This window comes from Pteropus vampyrus, unplaced genomic scaffold, assembly GCF_000151845.1.
Source record: "Pteropus vampyrus isolate Shadow unplaced genomic scaffold, Pvam_2.0 Scaffold68, whole genome shotgun sequence".
In the NCBI taxonomy this organism is placed as follows: Eukaryota; Metazoa; Chordata; class Mammalia; order Chiroptera; family Pteropodidae; genus Pteropus; species Pteropus vampyrus.
In genome coordinates this window covers 5,660,275-5,687,625 of record NW_011888849.1, presented here as the reverse complement: position 1 = coordinate 5,687,625, position 27,351 = coordinate 5,660,275, and the positions used below count along the sequence as shown (strand labels likewise).

General features: G+C 37.0%; 1 protein-coding gene and 1 pseudogene across 6 annotated transcripts in view; one reads left to right on the top strand and one right to left on the bottom strand.

Annotated features, from left to right (window-relative positions):
• The window catches only part of SGMS1 (sphingomyelin synthase 1), a 266,110-nt gene that overhangs the window by 32,664 nt on the left and 206,095 nt on the right, over window positions 1–27,351 (bottom strand). For 4 of the 6 annotated variants that reach the window (XM_011361623.2, XM_023531466.1, XM_011361626.2 and 1 more), the window contains one exon: window positions 4,650–5,502. In XM_011361623.2, the coding sequence (XP_011359925.1) occupies window positions 4,650–5,272 (623 nt within the window). In that variant the 5' untranslated portion in view covers window positions 5,273–5,502. Of the gene's footprint in view, window positions 1–4,649; window positions 5,503–5,649; window positions 5,655–7,949; window positions 7,969–19,633; window positions 19,649–27,351 lie in introns of those variants that run through there. The other 2 variants (XM_011361625.2, XM_023531467.1) reach the window with 2 other exon arrangements.
• On the top strand, window positions 26,126–26,244 carry LOC111740814 (annotated as a pseudogene).

Genomic DNA, 27,351 nt, shown 5'->3' with positions numbered 1-27,351 from the left:
AGCTGGTCTAAATGCTACAGAAACCATGGCTTCTAGAAAGAGTTCATCCCTTCCCACAACCCAGCACAAAATCTATTCATTGTCAAATGTTAACTGAGTCTAAGTTGCAATCATTTCCCACCTGGACTTCGGCAGTGGCGTCCCGACCAGTCCCCACTTACGCTCTTGCTTCCCTATTCTCTCTATACTGCAGCCAGAGTGAATCTTTCAAAACATAAATCTGTTCATATCATTCTCCCCTAATGAGTTGTCACCATACTTGGAACAAAATCCAAACTATTGAGCCACGGCTGACGATGTTCTACCTGATTCGCCATCCGCACCTTGCTGACCTCCTGTGTCACCACTTTCCCCCAGCCTCAGGGACTCTGCACTTGCTCCATTTCCTGTCTGGACTGCTCTGGCCCCGAACACAGGCATGGTATTCACCCTCACTTGATTCAGATGTCTGCTCGACCGTCATCTTGTTAGAGGCCTCCTCCAATCACTCTATTTAAAATACCATCCCCCACCACTATCTCCAACACTTTCTTTCTTTTCAATTAGAGTTGACATTCAATATTATTTTCCCCCAACACTTTCTAACCCTTTATATGCCTTATTTTTCTTCATTTCCCTATCACTACCTGGAATTAGATATTCATTTATTTACTGCCTGCTCTAGCCTAGCCGGAATATAAGTTTCATGAGTGCATTAGGGGCCCCTGCTCACTGTGGCACCCCCAGGGTCTACGACAGTGCCTGGCACATAGAAGCTTGCTCAGTAAATACAAGGTGAATGAATGAATGAATACATTTTAAGTGAGCGCTTTCTCTGTGTCAGACTGTACAGGGCAATGGGATATAAAGATGAATAAGATCCAGTCTTTTCTCTTGAGGAACTCAGAATCTAGCCGTGAAGGAGACACACGAGGAATACAATGGAATGTGATATGAGCTTCAAGCTTCGGAGGGAAACTGTGGACTAGAGTAGCTAGAGATGAGGTAGGAAAGATCGGGGCCAGATTATGAAGAACCCTGGGCTTCATGCTAAGGAGTTCGGTCTCCATCTTAGCACTCACTATACATCACTAAGTAGGAATAGGAAGAGGTAATGAATTTGAAATTAGAATTGAGAGAACTTAGCATTTGTATAAAAGGAACTAAGAAGTTCTAGGTGTCTAGGAAATGCCACTGCCCATATAGGAGGAAGAAGTTAGAAGAAAAAGACAATAAATCTGGTTTTAGACAAGTTGCGTTTCAGATACTATGATCACCCTACTGAGTTATAATGATCACCATACTAAGTCACGATGGCTAGAAAATCCTTGACTTGGAGGTTGTACAATCCTGTTCCTTGGCCTTCTTCTTTGTTAGGTGTTTACAATGTCTGAATAGAGCTGAGCCACACGTATCACACAGAGGTGCCACGTGCTAGCCATGATTTAGCCATGCATGAAAAGTTCTGCTAAGTCTGTAAGTTTAACATATTCTTTATCATGCTTTCTTAAAACAAGGGATACCTGTTTTGCAGTGAAGTCTGACACAAATGCAGAGATTTCCCAGGAATTTTTCCTAGTCAGTGGCTTGAAAGTCCAATTCTAAATGGGGAGACAACATTATTTACAATTTTAAAAATCAAAAAGTTCTCAAGGACAGGCATTATTGTTGCTTTCCACTTTGCAATGCCGTGGAAATCCCATGTGGATATATGTATATATATAAACATATATACATACAGATATGAGGGGGAGATATTAAGAATGAAAGGAGGCAAAGAAAAAAAATTTAAGTACAAAAAAACAAAACTTATGTTTAACAGTAAAGGACAATGGCATACAACATAAGGATAGACCCAAATGTTACAATGTTGCAAATTCCGCACCAAGGTTTCCGGGCACCTCAAACGTGTGGCTGAAGGGTCTGTTGCTGGGGAATGTTGCCCGAATCCAGTAATCTCATTTCTCAATGAGTCATCCTCTACATTTTCAGCCTCTGATCCTTCTCTAAAAAGTAGAAGGTACAGAAGCACAAAGGAATAGGCTGATTTTTTTAAGGGTTCCAAGACTCTTAAAAATCAAAGTAAAATTCCCCTTTGGGATTACTGGCCAAACAGGCTTAACTCTGAGGAGTTGTGTACAGTGTGCCTCCTAAGTGGCAAAGCCCCCGGTGGCGAATGGGGAAAAGGGCCAAGACTCAGAGGAGTCAAGCGCAAAAGAGGGAGAGGTGAACTCTCTGCTAAACAGAATATTCCATAACCAGAAGGATCCATTTCCCCAACATGTTGGAGGAATAAAAGTGCTATATTGCGATAGGCAAATAACTAGACACAATGGGTCTCTGACACAACAGAACATTTCAGTCTTCTTTCTGAGAGCTAGGGAAAGGTGGTACATCAACATCCACTGCTTGGCATGTCAACTTGCATCTTTCTTCCTATCTCTTACACGTCTGGTGTGCCATATACACTAAAGAGAGGTCTCAAGGAGGGAGACGGAAAACCAGGGATATGCCCTAGCAGAAGGGCTGGACGGGGATGCTTAGGATTACCATGACAACAGGTGGCTTCCATTTCCCATGTCCCTATCCTGACAACGTGGAAACCAGAGAGAAGAATTTATGTACAAAAAAAGCTCTGCAGCTAATAATATTAAAACATAATTGGTCCATTCCATCACGTTAGAATAAAATAAAACACAATTGTATAGAACAATAGAAATCATCTAAACTGAGAGGTCCCCTTTTTTTTAATCTGTGAGAAAAACCAAGCTCCTGAGATTTAGAGGTTCACCCACACCACCCAGCATGTTAAGGCATGGCTGGGGCTGGAACCCAGGCTGTCTGCATCCCAGCACTGGGTTAATTTTGCCCATGGCATGAATTAATTGATTTACTGCTACTGAACAATTTAAATATACAAATGACTAAAGTATTGGCAACGAGTAAGCCGTAAAACATAAAATTAGAAAGCTTAGGCAAAACAGATATGAGAAAAAATCCCTGCTAAGAGAAATATAAACAGTAATATATATTAAAGAAATTAACCCTATGGTTAGGACACTTTCTTATAACAAGAATATGACTATTTAAAAAAATCACAGTTTTGTGAAAACTTTGGACTCATGTATTGATTTGGACGTACCCAAAGTCATATCTGGATCAATAAATTATTTGCTTGCATGTAAAAATTTTTATGAAAAACAAATTCTCATAAACGAAACAATAAACATCAGGAAAAACCAGAACAAATAATTCAGGTGACCTTCACCTTTATAAGGAAAAATACTAGCACTTTTTCTAATGTGTTTTTAGGAAAAGAAGTCAAAAGTAGAAATTGAAGTTTGGCAGCCAAAGAATGTAAATAATAAATTCTGAGAATCTCATATGTCTAAAGCTTATTCCTATTTAGCCTCTTAAAACTTAAAGCAAGCAAACAAACTTAAAGCAAGCAAACAAAAAAAAGGTTTTCCACCAAATCAATATCTTGGGAAATGCAGCCCAGATCATCTCTATTTCAAATTTAGCTTAAACTCTAGGATTGCCAAATCAGCCCCAAAATAAACACTCGTCACTTAAATAACTTCCTTTACACAAGTTATAGTTCTTTCCTGGCAGTCAGGAACTGCTTTCTATTTCCATTTGCAGATATATAATTTACAAGGTGAAAAAAAAACACAGTCCATACGAACATACTGGGAAAATACTCGTCATTTTTGTGAGATCAAGTTCAGCATAAACTCTGTCTGCCTTTTGATTTCCAGATTTAAGATGATTTCCTTAACACTCGACCATACTGCGGGTCATAAGACACAGTCCATCACAGAGAAATGCAGTTCCTTAACAAACTAGTTTCCAACTCCCATGCATGGAAGCCATAAAGATATTCATATAAGAGGAAAATCAGACACCAGCGACAAGGGAAGCTCAGGTGTTTAGTGTGCTGCAGGCAGCCCAAGCAAAGAGCCTGCCTGAGGGGATCTGTGTTGAGTTTACAGTTAGAGACATGAAAGCCACTTTAGACCTACCTGGAACTAAAAGAAGGTACCTATTTAAAATCCTGAGAAACTTGAATGGAAGAGCCACATCTACCTTAGTTGCCACACATTCTATACTGTGGCAAGTCATGTAGGTGCATCTGCATTTCACCTACCTAAACAAAGTCATTCCTGGAGGGTTTCATTTTCCCAACAGCAAGGCACGCTGGAATAGCTGCTCTGAATTCTATGTGTGAAACCTCTTTAAATACATGTTACTAACATTCCAGATGTCTGACTGTGTGGGAAAAGCTACACAGCCATTCATGGTGCTTAGGCTACCTGTCAACAATTTCTCTGATGAGATAATAACACCAAGACTAGTTTATCTGTGGTTCAATGACCTTTATCTCTGAAGGGTCTGAGGGTTTTCTTTCCTATGAAGTAAAAAGAGAAGAACAGCCATCTCTAACAATCCTATTCACCATTTTGCACAAATCTTGTACAAAACAGGAAATAAAAACACTATTTTCTTAAAACTGCCAGAGCTTTAGCTGGGTATGAAAAAAGGGGAGGAGGAGGGATAATATGCTTTGATTCCATTGCCTGATAAATTTCATTTCCAAATAATGAGGATTAGACATCTGCAGTGGAAACCCCTCAGTCATTGAATCTGAGAGCTTTTGCTTTACTTACTTGTATTTTAAGAGCAGCCACTGAATTAACCAGAGTCCTACGAGGATCATGCCGTTAATTTCACAAATAGAAAAGGCCCACTGCACCCGGTTAAAATGGTCAAAAAACGTGTCCGGTAGTGGAGGCTGCACCTCCTTAGGAGGTACTCGTTCATGGACGACCGAGATCATCACTGTGGTGAGAACAAAACAGGAAAGTGCATAAAGAAAGGCCAGAAGAGTCTTGCCCCACTCCATGGGGTACTGGGAGCGCTCTGGTTCTGGCATGGGGATCTTTATCATCTCCTTCCTATACCCATTTGGCATCCCGTTGGGTTTGACTTTGATGCTGAAGCTGCCATCAGGGGTGGTGACGTCCGTGCCAATGCTGAGGTGCCCGTTAGCATGGCCATTCTTGTGTGCTTCCATGTGGTGCTCCATTTTCAGGGTCTCTATCATATCCAAGAGCCGCTGCCCGTTGTCGGAGGAGACTCGGCACAAAGGGGCTTTTGTGAAATCCTCTTGGGTTAGGTTGATCAAGTCCTGGCCTGTTAAATGTTTCAGAGGCTCACAGTATTCTGGCATAGCATTCTCCAGTAGCCAGTCTGCCACCTGCTTGGGTGACCAATAAACCACTTCCTTCATTGTACTGGCAGACAATGTGCAGTCCCCAGCTTGCTCTCGACAGGTCAGCAGTCACCGTTCCTACAAAGCAGGATGCTGTTCCTCTGCCGCGTGTTCATCCTGTCAGGCCTCATGACAGAGACTTGAGTGGCAAGATGTTCAGGACAGTTTTTAAACACCTCATGTAGCTGTCCAGAGTTCTTGAGTACCCAAGCATCTATTCACCTCATTTTTGAACAAGATTCTTCCTTCTGTGGAGGTAAGAGAAAAAGTCCAGACACTGAGTCTTCCAAATCAATGCTCTCAAAATGTAAAACCTTAACATTAATAAGGAAGAGGGAAAACCAGTTATTGACAAAGTCTATAGCTTTCAAACATGTACCAGTTTAAGGGACCACTGATTCTCTGGTTAGTCTTTCCTAAAAGAGTATTAAATGGATCTGACAATGAATAGTCAAAGGGGAAATGTTTTATGGCCTCCCCCTTGGTGTATTTTCTAAGAAATAATTCAACCGTGTTTTGGACCCTGCTCAGTATGGATCAGTGATTTTCTCTGTGCTTACTGAGGTAATCTGAAAAGAGTATGGCAAGTCTGCTTAATCTACCATTATATCTGGTAAGGTAATGTTTTTAAAATGTACATAACACACAGCCACTTAACAGATACCATTGAAATGCTGAGCTTCAAGATCATCTGGTCCAGCAATTTATATTCTTTCACACACACACACACACACACACACACACACACACACACACACACACACACACGCAAATCAGTAAAAACCTTTTCCCAAATGTGCCTGGACCTCAAATCTATAAAAGAGTTATAAGTGCAGCTGCTTGGAGTGAAACACGGATGGAAGAAAGGACCAAGGTTCTTCCTGCTCTGTTGACCTTTCTACTCCCAGCCCCTAGGGAGTTTCATGGAATCCCATGGTTTAAAAATCAATGATCTAATCCAACTCCCTCATTTATAAATAAGGAAACTAAGTTCCAGAAAGACCAAGGAACTTGTCCATGGTCAAGGGGCAGCCTGCATCGAAGAGCTCTAAGTTCAGTTTCTGAGTCCAGTGTATTATTTATTAAAATACTTAGGTATGTGTCAAAAACCAATGCACATCTGTAGGGAAGATTCAAAAGCAAGATTCAAAATTGTATAGATTTATGTAAGTATAAATATCTATAATGTATCTATACATATTTAAACACAACTATGACTAATGAACATAATATTTCATATAACAATTAGGAAGAAATACATGACATATTAACTGAAATTGTACTTGATGACTGGCCTGGGAGTATTTCTACTTTTTTCTCACCTATTTTTCTTTAATAAGCATGTATTATTTTTGTAACAATAATTTAAAATTTAAAAAAACAGGAAAAGTTAAAAATGAAGGAAAAGTTAAAAAAACAGGAAAAGTTAAAAATGACCCAGCTCTATAACAAAGCCTTGCTGTTAATGGAACATGGCCGTTGGCTGAAGACAGACCATAGTTTGACATTCAGCATCTCCTATGCATAACCCATTAGATGAGCTTCAGTTTATTCATCTGTAAACTGTTAACATCAGTAATTAAAAAAACAAGTGTGAAAATTGATGATGCATGACCTAGCATTAAAAGGGGTGTTGACACCCATATTCTTTTTTTCTTTCTTAAATTTTCTATCATATCCAATAGCTACTGTCCACTACATCTCACTGTGCCAACATCCTGCCCAATAGAGGGCTAACTTTTTTTCTCAAATGATAGATATTATGGTAACAGCAAAAACAGTTGTACTGTTGTGTAGGTTTAAGAGCTAGAAATTACTGATGGCAGTATTTCCCTAAGTATGTTTTATGGAATCATAATCTGATAAAACGTTCCACGCTTAAAGAAAAACATCAAAATAAGCCTGGGAACTGCATACTATAATCTCTCCTAGAAACATCAGTACACATTAACATGTTAAAAGCTACCAGGAAATCCTCCAGTAAAGAAAATGTTTACCAGGATTTCTCAAATTGACTCCATAAAGGCTGTTCCCTTCCCTGTCCCCTTTTCTCCTCAGTAACTCCTATTAACTCCCTATGTAGTACACGTGAAGCACTGGGACAAACAAGACTTGAACTCAGGTCTCCTGATTCCAAAGTCCAAAGTCATCTCTGCTGAACCCCCAAATCTGACTCTGGAATGACAATGGACAATTATGTCCACTCTGTACTTAATGGTCCAAATGACAACCAAACAAATAACAGCAAAACTTAAATAAAAGACATTCTGGACCTTGCAAAAAGAGTTAGACATTCTCTCTTCTGAGCATCTGCAGTGCTGTATGCCTTCCCTAAGATGCTCCCTCGTGAATAAGTCTCTGTCTAGGCTCCCCCAGGAGCCTATGAGTGACTGTGGAAGGCTACAGTCTTAAGCATCCATATCTCTCCCATTCCCAGGGCTTAGAATGTGCTCAATCAATATCTGCTCAATATCTTGGGAAATATCCCTTACATCCGGCAGTGTGTAGATGGTTTAATGGAAAATAAGCCTATTGAAAATGCCATTGATATTGAAAGCTGCTTTAAACCAATTTGTGTGGTCATTCTCCAGAGAGAAATATGAAAGCAAAGGGAATCTCTGATCACTTTAAAATCACTGCAGAGAGACTGCAATTGTCACTAGTACTGCCCAGAGTGACAAGAAGACACACACACCAAATGAGAGTCCTGGCAGAAGGTCCTGTGGGAAAGGGAATCTCCCGCCATCAGACCCCAGACTTCTTCCAAATACCTCTCAGCAGATTTAGGATGACAGTCAAGGGAGCCCTCAACATCTTGAAGTGGCTACGAGAACTCTAAAGAAAAATTCTCGGTAGATTATTCAGGCCCAAAGAAATGAACATGGGCTTTTCATGTAGGTTCTTCATTGATTGCCTTGTCCAGTGCAGGAAGTCTGCCAGGACTTAGAACCACAAAGACCAGACCAAAGCCAAGGGATTATTTCACTTCTCTCTGATAGGGAAATAGTCAGACAATCTCCTCTTCAGTGATAATTTTTAAAATAGAAAAAAAAAAAAAATCAAATGGTAGGAGGCAATATAAGGCCATCAGACAGACAGACACAGACACACAACCTTAGTGTCCCTCCCACCCTTCCTCTCGCTCTTTCATTCTGGCATTGCAAGTATCCATCCAAAGAAAGGAACTAATCTTACAAAGGGAAGTCCATCAGACAGACAGAGGAACTCTTAACAGACAGCATGAGAAGTACATGGCTACCATTAATAACTAGGACAACAAAATGGTTCACTCTTTAAGAGTCCTTGTGCTTCCCCCAATCTTGGAATTCTCCAGTTACCCCTCTTCAACAAGTCTAGTCTTTAAGGCCTTTCTCTGCAAAGCCTTTCCGGACCATTTCACTCTACAACCCCTTTCCCCTCCCCGATTTCCTGCATCACTAATATCTGTGACACATAATGTAATTTATCTTATGTGCACGGTGTGGTAGAAAAAGCATCAGCTGTGTGAGTTAGGGAGCCTAGAGCTGAGACCCAATTTAGCTACTTCCCTTCTTGACAAGGTCCTTTAACCTCTCCAAGTCTCAGTTTCTTCTGGAAAACAGGATTAACAACTACCTTACCTATCTTCACAGGGACTGCTACTGCTGTGACGATCCACTTGTGTAAAAGGAATAAAAGATATTAATTACTCCAAGGAATATGTCTTGTTCTTTTCATAAAGTTCTGCTTCCTTTCTAATGCCTAAATGGGCCCATAGTGACACGTCACAAATATTTACTGAAGCTGCCACTTCCAAATGGCATTTTTAAAAGCCTAATTATTCAGATGCGCATGAGTAAAAACCATCTTCCAAATTTCATAAGAAAACAACTCTTTATTTTCAAGCAAGCTTTGAAGCTTAAAAATAAAGTCAGACATGCTGTTTTCCTGCAGCTGATGCTGAAATGGTACAAAAGGGGAAAGCTCATTTTTATGCAAGTTAACTGTTGGAGAGCTACTCAGTACTTCAAAGGCCACTGCTAAAAGGTAAGGATTTAAAGCCCAGTTGTAGAAGGAGAGGTGACAAAGTGACTCTCCACAGGACTCACACACTCAATTCAGAATATACTACAGGCATTTCTGAAAAGAGAAAGTGTTTTCACATCTAGTCCTAGAAGACTATACATTAGGGTGGACTCAAAACAGCTACTAATACCATCACGCAGAAAAGCCACCCTAGACCCATTCGTGAGAGAATGTTAAGAAATAATACATAGCTCAAATCATTAGATGTACTTCTCAGAACTGGGAATAAGTAATAGAAGAGTAAAAACTGTATATAAACTCTTTATAATAAAATACCACAGCATTTGAGAGACAGAAGAGGTGCTGGAACTCTCATTCATCTGTAATTTTTGGTTATAAATAAAGTCCGGTGAGATTGTGATTTCTCTAAAATCTCATACCTAGCAAAGAGTTGGTCCTAGGGCTAGACAGAGACCCCCAAATGCTTTTCAGGGCTCTTCCACTGCAAATATTCAATGGCCTCACAGATTTGAGCACATATACATGATAGTCTAAAAAAGTCTTTTTAAAAAAATATGTATATGGAGTTCCTATAATAAAGGGCAGGAACAACAACGTATTCATTATAGATTCTAAACTCGGCAGGGTTTTCAATTGGGTTTCAACTAAGTAAAAAATAAATCTGCTAAATGCGATTTGGCTCCAATTCTTAAAATAGACAGTTTAGTCTTTATTATTATAAAATCCATCAGATAATATGCCATGACACACTAAACTATTTATACTTAATTATCAAAGCCAGACCTCTAACAACAGAAAAATAAGTTAAAGCAATTATCCTGGTAATGAAAAAAATTAACCAAGCAAAAATCACTAAATAAATCGTTTATGAATTTATCCTTACTAAATATGAATCTATGATATTTTCTTTACTAAATATGAATCTATATTATTATCTTTTTATCTAGCATCACCTAGAAATAAGACATTGTTGTGTAAAAAAGAAACCCACCATATGCCCCGAAAAGCCATAGCAATCTTGAGAAAGAACAAAGTTGGAGGTATCACACTACCTGATACCAAACTATACTACAAGGCTACAGTAATCAAAACAGCATGGTACTGGCATAAAAACAGATACCTTGATCAATGGAACACAACAGAGAGAAATAAATCCATGCCTATATGCTCACTTAATATACATCAAAAGAGGAAAAATATACAATGGGGTAATGACGGTCTCTTCAATAAATGGTGTTGGGAAAACTGGACAGACATATGCAAAAAAAAAAAAAAAAAAAAGAAACTGGACCACCTTCTTACACCATATACAAGAATAGACTCGAAATGGATTAAAGACTTAACTGTAAGACCTGAAACCATAAAACTTCTAGAAGAAAACACAGGCAGTAATCTCTCTGATATTGCCACAGGTAATTTCTTTTCAGATATATCTCCTTGGGCAAGAGAAACAAAAGAAAAAACAAACCAATGGAACTACATCAAACTAAAAAGTTTTGTACAGCAAAACCATCATCAAAACAAAAAGACAATCGACTGAATGGGAGAAGATATTCACTTATGATACATCTGATAAGAGGTTAATATTCAAAATATATAAAGAACTCATACAACTCAACAACAAAAACAAACAATCCTATTAAAAAGTGGATAGAAGACTTGAACAGAAATTTCTCCAAAGAGGAAATACAGATGGCCAATAGACATATGAAAAGATGTTCAAGGTCACTAATCATCAGAGAAATGCAAATTAAAACCACAATGAGATATCGCCTCACACCTGTCAGAATAGCTATTATCAATAAATCAAAGAACAAGTGCTGGTGAGGATGTGGAGAAAAGAGAACCCTCATATGCTGTTGGTGGGATTGAAAATTGGTACAGCCATTGTGGAAAACAGTCTGCAAGTTTCTCAAAAAATTAAAAATGGATATACCTTTTGACCCAGCAATTGCGCTTCTGGGTATTTATACAAAGAAAACCAAAACAACAATTCGTAAAGATCCATGCACTCCAATATTCATGGCAGCACAATTTACAATAGCCAAGATATGGAAGCAACCTAAATGCCCATCAACAGACAACTGGATAAAGAAGTTATGGTTCGTATATGTAATGTAATATTACTCAGCCATTTAAAAAAATGAAATCCTACCATTCGCAACGACATAGATAAACCTAGAGGTTATTATGCTGAGTGAAATAAGTCAGAGAAAGATAAATACCGTATGATTTCGCTTACATGCGGAATTTAAGGAACAAAAAGAACAAACTAATCAAAAACAGACTCACAACTATAGAAGACAATCTGGTGAAAGCCAGGGGGAGTGGGTGGGATTGGGGAGCTGGGAAAAGGGATGAAGGGTTAAAGAAGTACAAATTAGTAGTTGATAGATGGTCACAGGGATGGGGAGCACGGCATAGGGAATGCAGTCAGAAGTAAGGCAATGGCTAGGTGTAGAGCTGCAGGAGAGAAAAAGCAATTAGGGGGATCGTTTTACAAACTATATAAATGTCTAACCAATGTACTGTATACTTGAAACTAATAATAAAATTAAAAAAAAAACTATCAGCTGAATTACATACTGAATACCAATTTTCAAGAATTAAAATACCACGAAATGCACAACACAGCTATCCATGGAGCAACTGCTCAGAAAATCTGAGTTCCAAGCCTTGCTGTCATTAACTTGTGCTCCGACCCCAGTGCCTCAGTTTCCTATAATGGAATAATTTATTCCATCTGCTTGTTCCATTAGTTAAGGGAATTTACATGGATCTCACGGTGCTTTGAAAAACACAAAGCAATACATGAAAATATAAAAATTATCACACTGAACATAATTTATTCTTCTTTGAGGATTTAATGGACTTTTAAAATGAATGCCGTGAAATTAAGAACTGAATTTTTATTATTTGTTTAAGCACTATGGACCCAAGACTGAAGAAATATAGCTAGCATGTCAATGAAGAAACCACAGGAAAGTTCCAGATGTTTCTAAATGCTGATAATGGCAAATGAAAGAAGGAAGTAGTGCATTCATAATTAGTTTTATAAGCATACAGTGAACTAAACTTTCTGCTTCGTGCACGAAATCTCTAAAAATAACAGCAAAAGTAACACTGGTATATCCATAATTTTACTCTACTAGCTTACATAATAAACAATAATGCAAGGTCAAAATTTGGTGAGCATGTAATATTTTACTCAGATTTTATAATAGGAAACTAACTACCTGTGGGTACCTTGTTAAGAGCAATGCAAATCAAGAAGTGATATTTTATTATGAAACAGATGAATTGCCTTTTTATAAATGCTTCAATGCAGATAAAGTTCTTTACATCCACCAGAACTTTCCATAAAAGTCAGTAATAACCTAATGGACCTTTTAGGGCAATGCAGTCCACTGAACCACTCATGTGGTAAATGTTTAATTCTTCTCTAACTCAATTTAGATGGCTCCTGAATTGCTTTTTTCCAAACCAATTCAAATGGATGTAGTTTTTTTTTGTTGTTATTTAACATTTAAAGTGTTAACTTAAATGAGCAGAATTCATAAAACGGTTTCTATTTGAAGCAAAAAAAAAGCCTAGAATAACAACCACATAGTCTCAACTGAAGGACCTACATATTTATTTCAATGTACGGTTGGGGAAATTTTAGATTACTTTTGATGCCTTAACCTTTAAATCATCCTTTATTTTAAATTGCTATTACATGCAGCACTCACAATTTTACAGACTAACTGGTTAGCAAATAAAATCAGCCCTTATGAAACAGCTCCTTGAACTAAGTGGATGCTGACCTATTTTGCTTAGGTGCAAGAAAGAAGGGCGGGCTGAAGTGTACATATTTGCCTTTCGGACCACCTTGGCTGTCAGACTTTAGGCTGTTAGGAGAGCCTCATGTGATGACATCTTTTGGTCTTCTCTAGGTCTTGTTTATTTAACAATATTTGATACTTAGATTTTGCAATATCTGAAATGTATTCTTTCTCAGCAGTTGCCTTATAACTTTCCCAATTGATAGCCTCCCTTTTTATGCCTTCCTCCTAAAATGATGCCTTTCCAATGTTCCAGAAAAAAAACAGATTTGGAGCTGACAAAATTAGTAGATATGACATACTGACAAGAAACCAGCCATATCAATTGTATACTATAAATCATGATTCTAGTTGTTCTCTGACAGTATGAAACACAAAACCTTCATCTTTTCCATGGAGAGTCTTACCACCACCAAGACTAGCAAATTCCATTCACCATGCCCTGAGCCTCCATTTGAGTCATTCTGTGACAGAATATAAATATTTAGTAACCAGAAAATTCAAAGCATCATTTTTTTATGGCAAAAAAATTAGAAACAACCTAAAAGTTCTATGGTGAAAATTCATTAAACACATTATAATGTAACAGGACATTAAGCCTCCACTAGAGATTAGACAGAGATTGGAAAAGAGAATACCATTTTTGTAAGCACATAGGTATTACAAATATCATAGGAAAGAAGTATAGAAGGTGTATGTCAACTTCTAACTGTTACCTTTGAGTAATAAAAGGTATAAAATACTTTCCTGCTTTGTTTTCCAGTACTGTCTAAATTCTTTGAAAACACACACACATACACACACATATGCATTACTTGTACTTAGGTTTTTTAAAAAAGAGGTGTTTTTCTTGAGCATATTCTGTGTTTTTAAACACAGGCTGCACTGTACAATTAAAATAGATGTTTCCTACTTTAGCTTTCTTTAAAAATATGAAGTGGACTTGCAGATTTCTCTAAATAATTGGAACCTTTGCCCTTTGTGTATAATTAGGTTACCAAATCCTTTATATTCCTAAAACATAGTAGTCTCGGGAGATGAGCCAAACTAACAACAAAGATAAAGGTGAAATCTGAACCTAAGTGCATAAAGAAATACTTGTCCTTGATGTCTCTCATCATCCCAGAGAGAGAACATCAAACCATCAGGATTACTACTATTCTATCATCTATATTTTCTTCAATATCCACCTATCCAGTCTCCTATCAAATGTAAAAGATCATTTGAAAACTCTGCCTTGTTGTCATTAACAATAAGGAAAACTTTGCATCGCTCTAAAGACGACTAATCACTAGAGTTTTCCCCTGGGGGTTCATTCTTAGATCCTAATTACCAAAACTCTGAGGATGATCTATTCCCACTCAACTGATTAACTGCCTCCCTAAGTCTGAAACCAGCAGAATCATTTTAATATTCATCTAGTTAATCCATAGTCCTTAGACACAAACACTCTAGCAGCACTCAAGAATGTTAGGACATAATCAATGTTTCCAAAATCCACTGGCTTTAACATCCAGTTGATGTGCACAGTGATGATGTCATTTGTCTCAAGAAGCCTGGGAAAGGCTAACACAGGCTTTCTATTTCCACTCCACTCCTTGCCTTTCTTCTCAGTCTGCTTTTTAAAAATGAAAGCTAAAAATCCTTCCACTTTATGCTTGTTCGGCTAGAATAAAAAGATTGTGTGTGCCTCTGAATCTATCATAGCAGGGCTATGACAAAAGTCAAATGGCTTAGAAAAAGGATGAGGCCATGCTTTACTATCCTCTCTCTGTTTTTAAGAAACTCTGATGTAGTATTTTAAAGCACACTGGCAGCCTGGCTTACATAAACTGACTCAGTTTACTCATCTGTTAAAGTAAAAGTAATCTTGCATTCACACACTGTTCATCACACACCTTGCAAGTTTTTCTTTCTGTCTAGAATATCCTTCCCACATTACATTTTTGTTCTTTAGAATTGCCACCTTCAGAAAGCCCAGTATCTTTCGTGTCGGAATCTCAAGAGCCTAACACAGAGTACACACAGATGTTTGTTGAACACATGAATAAATGAGAATGTAAAGAATGCAAAAGAGATGGCTTCTGAGTCCATAATATGGCCCAGTTATGTATATCTCCTTAGTACATCATGCATATAAAAATCTACATAAAAGTAACTGCTAAAATTTTAATACCACATTCCACTTCAAAATAAAGTGAGGGAAAAAATAATAATAAAGTGAGGGAATTTCCCATGTATCAAAAGAGAAATCTCAAAGCCAGAGTAGAAAAGGTACAACTAACACATACAGCCCAAAGGGACATGCGCCTTGGATACCAGCAGCCAGGGACTAGGGTTTTAAGATCCCAGCCTGGGCAGGGGCCATGGTCTGAGGTCAGATCCAGGCAGAGAACTGAAATGAAGAACTTTGAATAAAGCAAGGATCCCTATGAGACTAGACAAATTGGACCCATGATATTAGCACATGATGATGCAGACTCCATATTTACATTACCTGCATGGTATGGGGTTTCCAAGCCAAATAATTAATACAAATACAAGAGAGTAAATGCAAAATGGTCCCTTAGAAATCTTCCAACAAAAAAGAGTTCGCAGGACTCCCATTGAAAAAGTAATCTCTGCTGAGGATGAAAAAACAATTAAAAATTATAAATCACACAAGGAAATAATCCACCATGAGGTAGCTTTGGCAGGTGTGACAAATAAGATGTTTACCAAACCAAGAGGCTGCAGAATGAGTATATTAAAAGAGGTAAAAGAAAAAACTGAAACCATAATGAAAGAAAAATACATGAGTTAAAAGAAAAGAAAAGAAAAAGGACAGGTATGTTTAAATAAGGTACAGGAAAATCCCAGGTTCTTTCCTTGGCCTGTAACCACTGGTACCTCAGGAGGAAAAGGCAAGAAAGCAAAAGGTTAAAGAGAGGTCAAAAAGGAAGAAAAATCAGCAAAACTATAAAGGATATAATTTTAAAGGTAATTGACAGGTTTTCTTCAAATCTCAGGAACTCAAGCAATCCAGTATCCATATATTTTTTTGGGGGGAGGTAGAGAGATGAGGGAGGAAAGAATAGAAAACTGAATCCAGTCAATCAAATGATGAATCAGATTTCAAAAAAGATGTCTAACTAAACATATGCAATAGTTTCCATTGTCTCTTAAAACTCCCCTAAAAAGTCAGTACAGGGATTTAAAAAAAAAAAAAAGAAAAAAAAAGGCAAAGCAAAATAAAGAGACAGCAGCAACTCAATTTAAGAAGTTAGGAAGCTGACAGAATAGAGTTTACTGATTTAGCAGACCCAAGAAAACCACTCTGAGCCAGGATAGAGGAAAGATGAGAAGTGATCTGATTTGCATAAAAGAAGTCTTAAAAAGATGAGGAACTGGTGGCACAGGTACTTTACAAAATGGGGGTGAATGAAGGTGGAGCTAAAAATAAAAGGACTGGTTGAAAGAAGTTACCTCCGGATTCTCGCTTTGCATAGCTGAACAAATGCCTCTCCCCCATACCAGAGAAGTCTGGAAGTTTATTCTCTGAAAAAGGGAAATGAAGAGTCTCTGGACTAGGGGACACCACACAGTTGGAAGGAGAGGCACTGTACTAAAAACAAAGGATTAAATAAAAGCTGCAAATAGATGTTAAGTTGGATGTGCCCTCGCCCTTTACCTTAGATCTCCAGAATCCTGGGAGCCAGGATGGAATCTTCCAGGTAGACAACTGGATACATTTTTTTCCTGGAAACCCCAGACATTTTAAGAGAAGAGACCTAAGAACACTTATCATCTAGTACTGAAATCATATAAACAAGCTTCACTCATGCAAAGCATTTTCAAATAGCGATTTTAGTGCTCCCTTTAACATGTGAAATGGACAGTTAAAAACCACAGACATTTGAAAAAATTCTAATAACAGCCAGAGAGTAAAATGAAAAATAACAAAAAAAGAACTTGGAAGAAACAGAGTAAATAGGGACATGATCATCTTACAAAAACAAAAAACAAAAAAACAAAAAACTATTATTAACATTCTCAGAGATATCAAACAAGAACAAAAACATTCAGAGAATGTTTAAAAAAAGCTCTTGGAAATCCATACTAAATAAGAAAACTTCAATAGAAACAATAGAAAATAAAGTTGAAAAAAATCAGAAAGTAGAACAAGAGAGAAAAATGGAAAATGGAGAGAAAAGGTAAGAACATTAAAAAAGTAATCTAGTCAGTTCACTATGTGAACAGGAGCTCAAGAAAGGTCAGAGAAAAAAAACAGAGGGAAGCTATAATCTAAAAAATCATTCAAGAAAATTCCTTGAATTGCCTGATTGAAAGGGTTTAATCAAGTGTCCAAGAACAATAGCTGAAAATACAAAATATGTTTCTGTTATTGTTTTCCTGTATTAATTATTTTAAAGGAGAAGAGAAAAGGAAATCTTGAAGAACACTCCAGCCTCCATCCTGCCATCCTAGATATGTTTTTCTCCGTCCTACGTCGACCACAGCATATAACCTCCATCTTTGAACTTCCTTACTGGTATTTCTGTCCCCGACCAGAGGAGCCACTGGCGACTTAAAGCAAAGGACAGTGTTCTTGGTATTGAAGGGTAGTAAAACATGCCGCTTTGGCATAAGAATTATTTTGAACTGAAGGTACTGAGAAGAGGCAGAAGGTATAAGAAAAGCTCTCTGCTCTCTACCTATTTGCCTAAAAGCAGGACAGATATTTGGACAAGTATTCTCCTTCCCCTCTCTACCAGGAAAGACAGCGGTTAATAATTGGAGACACTTTAGATTTTTATCAGCCCAGAAATGGCATCAGAGGAATCTAACAAATCTTGCTTAAAACTAGCCTTCTTCTACCATTCGTTTCCCCATATATTTGTCTTCCCACATTTGCTGCCCCTAGCAGCTTAAAGTCTTTTTCCTTTGTCTTGACTCTTCCAAAAAACTTGTTTGTTAAGATTCTAAATAAGCCGAAGTTCTTACCACCCCTTTGAGTTACTCATTGCCAAATGTATTAATAAACTTGTTTGGTTTTATCTGTTACTCTGTCTTTTGTCAGTCTAATATATGGAGCCTCAGCCAGAAAACCTAAGACAGGTAGAGGAAAAATTTTTTTTCCCTCCTACAGTATCCAAAAGTAGAATTTTAATTGTATTTTCAATCACACTATTGTACTAGGCAATGCCTCTTTAATACTATATAAACAATGAGAATAGTGCCATAAAATTTACATACATTGTATATAAACTAACCATTCCCCTCAGATTTTCTAAGGCAGTTCAGATTTCGAATATATTTTCCCTTGCCTCATATGCCATCAAAATGCCCAGAAGATTTAATATTTCAGTTTCTAAACTACTTTTCTCCCAGAATGCTTCTGTTACTCAGAAGCAGTTAGAAATTATTACTTAGATGTATGTCGATGATTTTATACAGAAGTGCAACTACTTTTAATACTCTACGAATTCTGGAAGACTGATTGGGGCTTCAAATACCACACATAACAATAAAACACAACTAATTTAAAATAAACCTTCAGTGTTTAAATTGGGGACTGCCTAGTATTGGCAGCAGGCTGAAAGAAACAAATTTCTCAATTAACATAAAAAAATCGTATCTATAGCAGGTTTTCTTCAAATCTCAGGAACTCAAGCAATCCAGTATCCATATATTTTTTGGGGGGGAGGTAGAGAGATGAGGGAGGAAAGAATAGAAAACTGAATCCAGTCAATCAAATGATGAATCAGATTTCAAAAAAGATGTCTAACTAAACATATGCAATAGTTTCCATTGTCTCTTAAAACTCCCCTAAAAAGTCAGTACAGGGATTTAAAAAAAAAAAAAAGAAAAAAAAAGGCAAAGCAAAATAAAGAGACAGCAGCAACTCAATTTAAGAAGTTAGGAAGCTGACAGAATAGAGTTTACTGATTTAGCAGACCCAAGAAAACCACTCTGAGCCAGGATAGAGGAAAGATGAGAAGTGATCTGATTTGCATAAAAGAAGTCTTAAAAAGATGAGGAACTGGTGGCACAGGTACTTTACAAAATGGGGGTGAATGAAGGTGGAGCTAAAAATAAAAGGACTGGTTGAAAGAAGTTACCTCCGGATTCTCGCTTTGCATAGCTGAACAAATGCCTCTCCCCCATACCAGAGAAGTCTGGAAGTTTATTCTCTGAAAAAGGGAAATGAAGAGTCTCTGGACTAGGGGACACCACACAGTTGGAAGGAGAGGCACTGTACTAAAAACAAAGGATTAAATAAAAGCTGCAAATAGATGTTAAGTTGGATGTGCCCTCGCCCTTTACCTTAGATCTCCAGAATCCTGGGAGCCAGGATGGAATCTTCCAGGTAGACAACTGGATACATTTTTTTCCTGGAAACCCCAGACATTTTAAGAGAAGAGACCTAAGAACACTTATCATCTAGTACTGAAATCATATAAACAAGCTTCACTCATGCAAAGCATTTTCAAATAGCGATTTTAGTGCTCCCTTTAACATGTGAAATGGACAGTTAAAAACCACAGACATTTGAAAAAATTCTAATAACAGCCAGAGAGTAAAATGAAAAATAACAAAAAAAGAACTTGGAAGAAACAGAGTAAATAGGGACATGATCATCTTACAAAAACAAAAAACAAAAAAACAAAAAACTATTATTAACATTCTCAGAGATATCAAACAAGAACAAAAACATTCAGAGAATGTTTAAAAAAAGCTCTTGGAAATCCATACTAAATAAGAAAACTTCAATAGAAACAATAGAAAATAAAGTTGAAAAAAATCAGAAAGTAGAACAAGAGAGAAAAATGGAAAATGGAGAGAAAAGGTAAGAACATTAAAAAAGTAATCTAGTCAGTTCACTATGTGAACAGGAGCTCAAGAAAGGTCAGAGAAAAAAAACAGAGGGAAGCTATAATCTAAAAAATCATTCAAGAAAATTCCTTGAATTGCCTGATTGAAAGGGTTTAATCAAGTGTCCAAGAACAATAGCTGAAAATACAAAATATGTTTCTGTTATTGTTTTCCTGTATTAATTATTTTAAAGGAGAAGAGAAAAGGAAATCTTGAAGAACACTCCAGCCTCCATCCTGCCATCCTAGATATGTTTTTCTCCGTCCTACGTCGACCACAGCATATAACCTCCATCTTTGAACTTCCTTACTGGTATTTCTGTCCCCGACCAGAGGAGCCACTGGCGACTTAAAGCAAAGGACAGTGTTCTTGGTATTGAAGGGTAGTAAAACATGCCGCTTTGGCATAAGAATTATTTTGAACTGAAGGTACTGAGAAGAGGCAGAAGGTATAAGAAAAGCTCTCTGCTCTCTACCTATTTGCCTAAAAGCAGGACAGATATTTGGACAAGTATTCTCCTTCCCCTCTCTACCAGGAAAGACAGCGGTTAATAATTGGAGACACTTTAGATTTTTATCAGCCCAGAAATGGCATCAGAGGAATCTAACAAATCTTGCTTAAAACTAGCCTTCTTCTACCATTCGTTTCCCCATATATTTGTCTTCCCACATTTGCTGCCCCTAGCAGCTTAAAGTCTTTTTCCTTTGTCTTGACTCTTCCAAAAAACTTGTTTGTTAAGATTCTAAATAAGCCGAAGTTCTTACCACCCCTTTGAGTTACTCATTGCCAAATGTATTAATAAACTTGTTTGGTTTTATCTGTTACTCTGTCTTTTGTCAGTCTAATATATGGAGCCTCAGCCAGAAAACCTAAGACAGGTAGAGGAAAAATTTTTTTTCCCTCCTACAGTATCCAAAAGTAGAATTTTAATTGTATTTTCAATCACACTATTGTACTAGGCAATGCCTCTTTAATACTATATAAACAATGAGAATAGTGCCATAAAATTTACATACATTGTATATAAACTAACCATTCCCCTCAGATTTTCTAAGGCAGTTCAGATTTCGAATATATTTTCCCTTGCCTCATATGCCATCAAAATGCCCAGAAGATTTAATATTTCAGTTTCTAAACTACTTTTCTCCCAGAATGCTTCTGTTACTCAGAAGCAGTTAGAAATTATTACTTAGATGTATGTCGATGATTTTATACAGAAGTGCAACTACTTTTAATACTCTACGAATTCTGGAAGACTGATTGGGGCTCCAAACACCACACATAACAATAAAACACAACTAATTTAAAATAAACCTTCAGTGTTTAAATTGGGGACTGCCTAGTATTGGCAGCAGGCTGAAAGAAACAAATTTCTCAATTAACATAAAAAAATCGTATCTATAGCAGAGTAAGTTTTTATAGTCCATTGAGGACTTAAAAGTACCCACTTAGCTGGGTAATCAAACCTTTTCCATTTCAGTGAGAGAAAATCTACCAAATTTCTTTTAAATCTATACTTAGAAAAATAAATTTAACTCGCTGAGGTAAAAGAAAGCTAATTTAAGGAACATGACCCTGGGGACTAACACCACGTTTCAAAATTAGCAACAACTCGCAGGTCCAGATAAGAGAAATCAAGCTCAAGTCTACTGCCCAAAATAAAATTCTAATAATTGCTTTGATAGTTAGATGAGTTCGAACTATTTTCAGACCAGAAAACATCTAAAAGGGTACATTCTAAACTGATGGCACTTAACCGTGAATCCTTTGGGCAGTCTTTGCCATGAAGGCACTGTCTACGTTCTCACCATGTTTACTCTTCCCCCAGAAATGGCTCCCCCAGTCTCCTTCCCCGGCATCCCTTCTCCGAGTCTCCTGGAAGTAAACAGAACCAAGGGAAGCAAGTGTAGGACTCCTCTATCTTTATTGCCATACTCAAAAAGATGCATTTGACATTTTTTTTTCTGACAGCAATTATGCTGATTCTTAAAAATGTACATTCATCAACTTCCTTCTGGTCACCATTGAGCATGACTTCTTGGTTTTAACTATCTGATAATTTCCCAAACTCCCTGGGCCCATCTTCATTGAGCTCCTCTATCAATTGACAGATGGTTAATAGCACCAAAGGTCAGCTGCCTAGAAGGGATGATCCTTATCCATCAAGTAGGCCAGCACTGGAGCACCGGCTCGGGTTGTAAAGGGACTACAGATGTAGCTTTGAACTAAGGCAGAATACCACTAGGGGGCAGCAGAAAGTCTATGTAATGACATACTCATCTCAGTACCTTTTCCAAGCAATAAAGAATTTTGTAGATACCTTCCAACAGAGATCCTGAACCTAAGCAACACAACTAGGCCACAGCACTAGAACCCCTGTTTTCTAAACCATCAACTGATGCTCCTTCTTTCTATACCCCTATTATTCTAATGCGCAACTGTGACTTGCAAGCAACACTTGCCACATGGCCATTTCCGGAGTTTTTCAGGCATAATACATATCTGAGCTACCATACGATCTCAGCTAAACGAGACAATGACTAGGATGTAGGACCTCAAAGAAGTACCAAAGTCTACAATTAAAGAGCCATTTACCAGAGATACTAACCCTAAGACAATCACTGTAAATATTTATCCTTGCTTTATATAAAAATTTAATAAACTTTATTTTCTGACTTCCACAATTATAACTAACACAACGAAATTAGGCCCTTGCAACTAATCAATAATGACAATTGAACTGTAAAGACAGTATGTAAAATTATGTAAGTTGTAAAATTAGTTAACAAAAGCCATGATAAAACAATAAGAAAAATAAGTAAAAGATTTTAACATGCATAGCTAAGGCTATTCTGCATTAGATAAAATGTTATTTACTCTTAAAAAGCCTTGAACATATATCACTGTATTATACTGGAGTAAGTTCAAAATGAATCACATATAAAGCATTCTCTCAAGTTTACATGCATTTATGAAGTCTATATTATTAAAAACATGGGACACAAAACACATAAACCACAGCTTTAAAAAAAACCCATAAAACACTTATAGACAAAATACTCTATAAATGAAATGAAAAGACAAGTGATAACAAAAAATAACAAAAAATAAAAAAAATTAAAACAATAGTAAGATGCTATTCTTCAGCTACTGAATCAGGAAAGATGACGAAGAACCATAATTAAAAAGAATGACTATCACCAAGGGTCCAAGTTCTGCCAGTTCTACCTCTGAAGCAATCATGAATCCATCTATTTCTCTTCACTTCCATGCAACCACCATGGTTCCGCCAACACCGCACTTCATCTGATTACTGCCGCAGCCTCCTCAGTGCTGCTTCTGTGCTTACCACCCATCCAAAGCCCAACTGCAATCTCCATAATGCAGCAAAGAGAACTTCTTAAACTGTGTGATCCTCATCTGTGAAATGCTGCAGTGCTTCCCACTACTATTAGAATAAAAGCCACGCTTAATTGTTACAGAGCTTGCAGGACCTTTTCCGCCTTTGTTAAGTCCAAGTACCACCAGTGCACACGACACTTCAATTACTCCAATCTACTTTTAGTGCCTAATTGCCTCAGGGCCTTTGAATATGCTATTATGGTTCCCAAACACTTTCATCCTATTCTTCACTATTGGCTTCCACTCAACTTTCAGGCCTCTTTTCCTATGTTATCTCTCCAGACAAGCCTTTTCTGATCATCTTCTTGTGTACATCATCTTACTTTTTTGAATGTCTTTCTGCTCTGCCAGAATGGAAGCTCCATGAAGGGAAGTCCTTTGTTGGGATTTTCATTATCGTATCCCGAGGAGCGACACAGTACCTGGCACATATTAGGCACTTAATATAAATATCTGTTCCATAAATGAAAAAAATAAATACTAGGGAAAGAACGTAGTCAACTGTATTTGATTCTAAGAACACAGGTCTTAATTCCAGATTCTTCGCAGTGTAAGTGACTAGATTATCTTCTTTACAACTCACTTTCTCCTACCTATTTAAAAAAAGAAAAAAGAATAAATCCATAAACTATTTCATCAGAAAAAAAAAAAACTAAAAAAAAAAGTAATCTCTTAAAAAGAAATATCGTTAGGATTCTCAGATGGGAAAAAAATACTTCCTTTAATCATTTCTTCCTTTAAGACTTAACTTTAGTAGGAGAAGAAAATAGCATTGAGCCCTGGTGAGAACTTAATTTCTTAAACATATAAAAGGAAGCAGGCATCCCATTGTCATACCTAAAGAGAAGATTCATAGAGGTTCCTCAATTTTTATTCTTTGCTATAAGCAAAGTAAACAAAAAATCTAGATTAACGCTATATTACAAAACCCCCAAAATGTTCAAATAAAATTATAATTTCATATTTTCACGATGAATTAAAATAAAAATCCTGGAAGGATTTTTTTCCCCAAAATTGTATACACAGCTATCTTTCACCTAAAATTAACCCCTCACACTTTTCAAAGTTACTGAAATCCTCCTCAGTGTATGTTAATCAAATTTTTAGGAGTATCCTAGTGGGAAATACAGCTTAAATGTGAAACCTTATTGAGATGTTTCTCAATAGCTTCTGAAGGTATGATAACTTCTGATACTTTACAGATGAGTTGTTCATCACTGTGTACTAGTAACAGTTGAGACATAGGTTGGAATAATAAAAATCACAGGCATATCTGAACAACACAGTATCAAGATGGCATGTCCCTAATTATTCATTACCTAATAGGTCCTGCCCACTAAAATAGAACTGCAGGTGTCACTGTTCTGAGTTGTCTTGTTTCATGCCCAAATCATGTCATGCTCATTTTTTCAAAATTCTGTATACATTAACACCTAAACCAAAATGTCACTTTCACATCCAACGAGAACATTATGTTATCATAACCTAGAAAGGTAGCATAGCTCATTAAAAGTGTTTCAAAATCTTGTCAAATGATCTAAAGATGTAAACTGTGAGATCAAACAATTTAACTTTTAAATGTCACAAGTTATTTCAGCATAAAAGAGAAACAAGGAGCAAGGGAAAATATGGGTTTAATTTGTAAAAGAACAAAACACCAGTCATGAAGATGAAAATTGGAAAAATGACTAAGAACAGCAATTATGTACTATATCTAGGGGAACAGAATCTGTCAGTGGGGGAGGGGTAAAATTTAGTACCTAAAATGCTAAAATGGCTTTCCAAATTTTTTCTGAAAACTACATTCTTACCATAAAAGAACAGTGGCAGTCCCATAAGTATGCATTCCATATCCTGATCATGTTCCATAACCATGCTAGAGGAAGCAGCTACACACATAAAAGATCCTCAAACCTAAAATAAGTTCTGCTTATACATATGATAGACATCCTGTTCATTAAAAGAACTCGATGATCAGCATTCAAAGAACAAATTATCAAACCACTCTGGCAAAGCGAAAGGCACATCAATTTCACTAAAGATACAGCTCAAATTTATCTTCCATTTATAATCCTAATGAGCTTTTCTCTTTGGTATAAACAGAGTCAGTACTAAAGAGCTAAGGACAGAAAATTACACATATTTATAAAAGCCAAATCACTGAATTAAAATAAAGCCAAATGTTAAGTACCTACTATGTCTCAGATGTTTTGTGAGTCACAAGAATGCATCCACCATGGTTCCTGACTAGGTTAAAATGTCCCCAAACCAAATTCCTGCTTTTTCTAAACCTACTCCTCCTGCATGCCTTCTTCAGTTTAACAAACTGCATGCAATTCCATGCTACCATTTGCTTAGCTGGCACTCTCTTCCTCCTCCGAACCAATCCATCAAAGCCAATCCCATCAGACCTAAGACCCACTTAAAGAAATGGTCACACACTAATCAGAAATTTTTATTCAGAAATACTCTGCACTTGAGTGAAAATATATAGTCAGACCTAAATCTTTCAGTACACTAGTATAGTACCTGGCACAGACTAGGCTCTTAATAAATATTTGTTGAATGTAGGATTAATCATTACTAGTGTCTAGCAAATCTGAGTACTTACTCCTAATACCCCAGTACACACCTGACATTTATCCATCATTAAGGAACATCAAACCAGTATACACGAGAATGAGAGAATAAAGGATTGAACTTGGAATTACTTTATTACCCCCAAATGATTAAGGAGGATTTTTGTTTTTAAATCTCATTATTAGTCTATGGCCATGCTACCCTGAACAAGCCCAATCCCGTCTGATCTCGGAAGCTAAGCAGGGTCAGGCCTGGTTAGTACTTGAATGGGAGACCACCTAGGAAGATCAGGTACTGTAGGCATAAAAAATAAAAAAATTAGGGATTGTAGGCTGACAAGATCCTTGAAATCTGTGAGGTCAACCAAAGTTTGCCTAAATAAATAAATAAATAAATAAATAAATAAATAAATAAATCTATCTACCTCATTATTGTATTGAGTACCTACTATTAAAGCACTATGTATCACTGATAACGAGCAATTCATAACCCAGGTACTGAGCAGAGAGAACACACTAAGGTAGGATATATGGAAAAAGTGTCCAAGAGTATAGAATAGGAGATTAGTACAAATAACATATGCTAAGACTCAATACAGGCAAACAATTAGATAGTATTTTGTTAAGACTATCATAACCTCTTTGTAAGGCAATGTTACATTACTTACCGAAATCTGTAACACTTTGTGTCCCCAAAACTCATTTCTAAGAATCTCGCTTACAGAAACATTAACAAGTGAGTCCAGATGTATGCTCAAAAATGTTCACAGCATCCCTGTTTATTTCCAAAAGCATTCTTCAATGTGGTTTGGATAAATTTAGTACCTCCCTTACAACAGGATACCATGCAGTTGTTTGAAAGAAGAGGTGTATCTGTATATAACATGTTTGTGATGCAGAAATAGATATTATTTCCATATAAAATGTATATATTTTACTGTATAAGCATTATGTATGTATAAGCATTAAAATCTAGAAGTATACACAATACCGAGGCTATGAGGGAACAGGAATGCATGATTGGTGAGGATAAGGAAATGTCACTTGTTTACACATGATATACTCGCAATAATCATGTATCATTCAGTGTTTAAAGAAAAATAAAGGCCAGAGAGAGAGAGCAAGAGGAAAAGGAGAAAGATTACAACAAAATGTAAAAGAAGAAACGTGACCAAAGAATTCTCAAGTCCAGAGTTACATATGCCTTTTTAAATATAAATAGCTGTCTGGGAACGGCTGCCCAAGCCAGGCAGTCATGGAATTCACCTTCTCTGCAGCCATATTCTCTTAGGATTTCCACTACCCTCCCTCTTTGGAAACCAATGATGCTTGGGCCCTGCCCCAACCTGGCTGGCAGTGACAGTTCTGATAAGAGCCAAAGAAAAGAAAAACAGAAAGGAAGAAGCAGCAG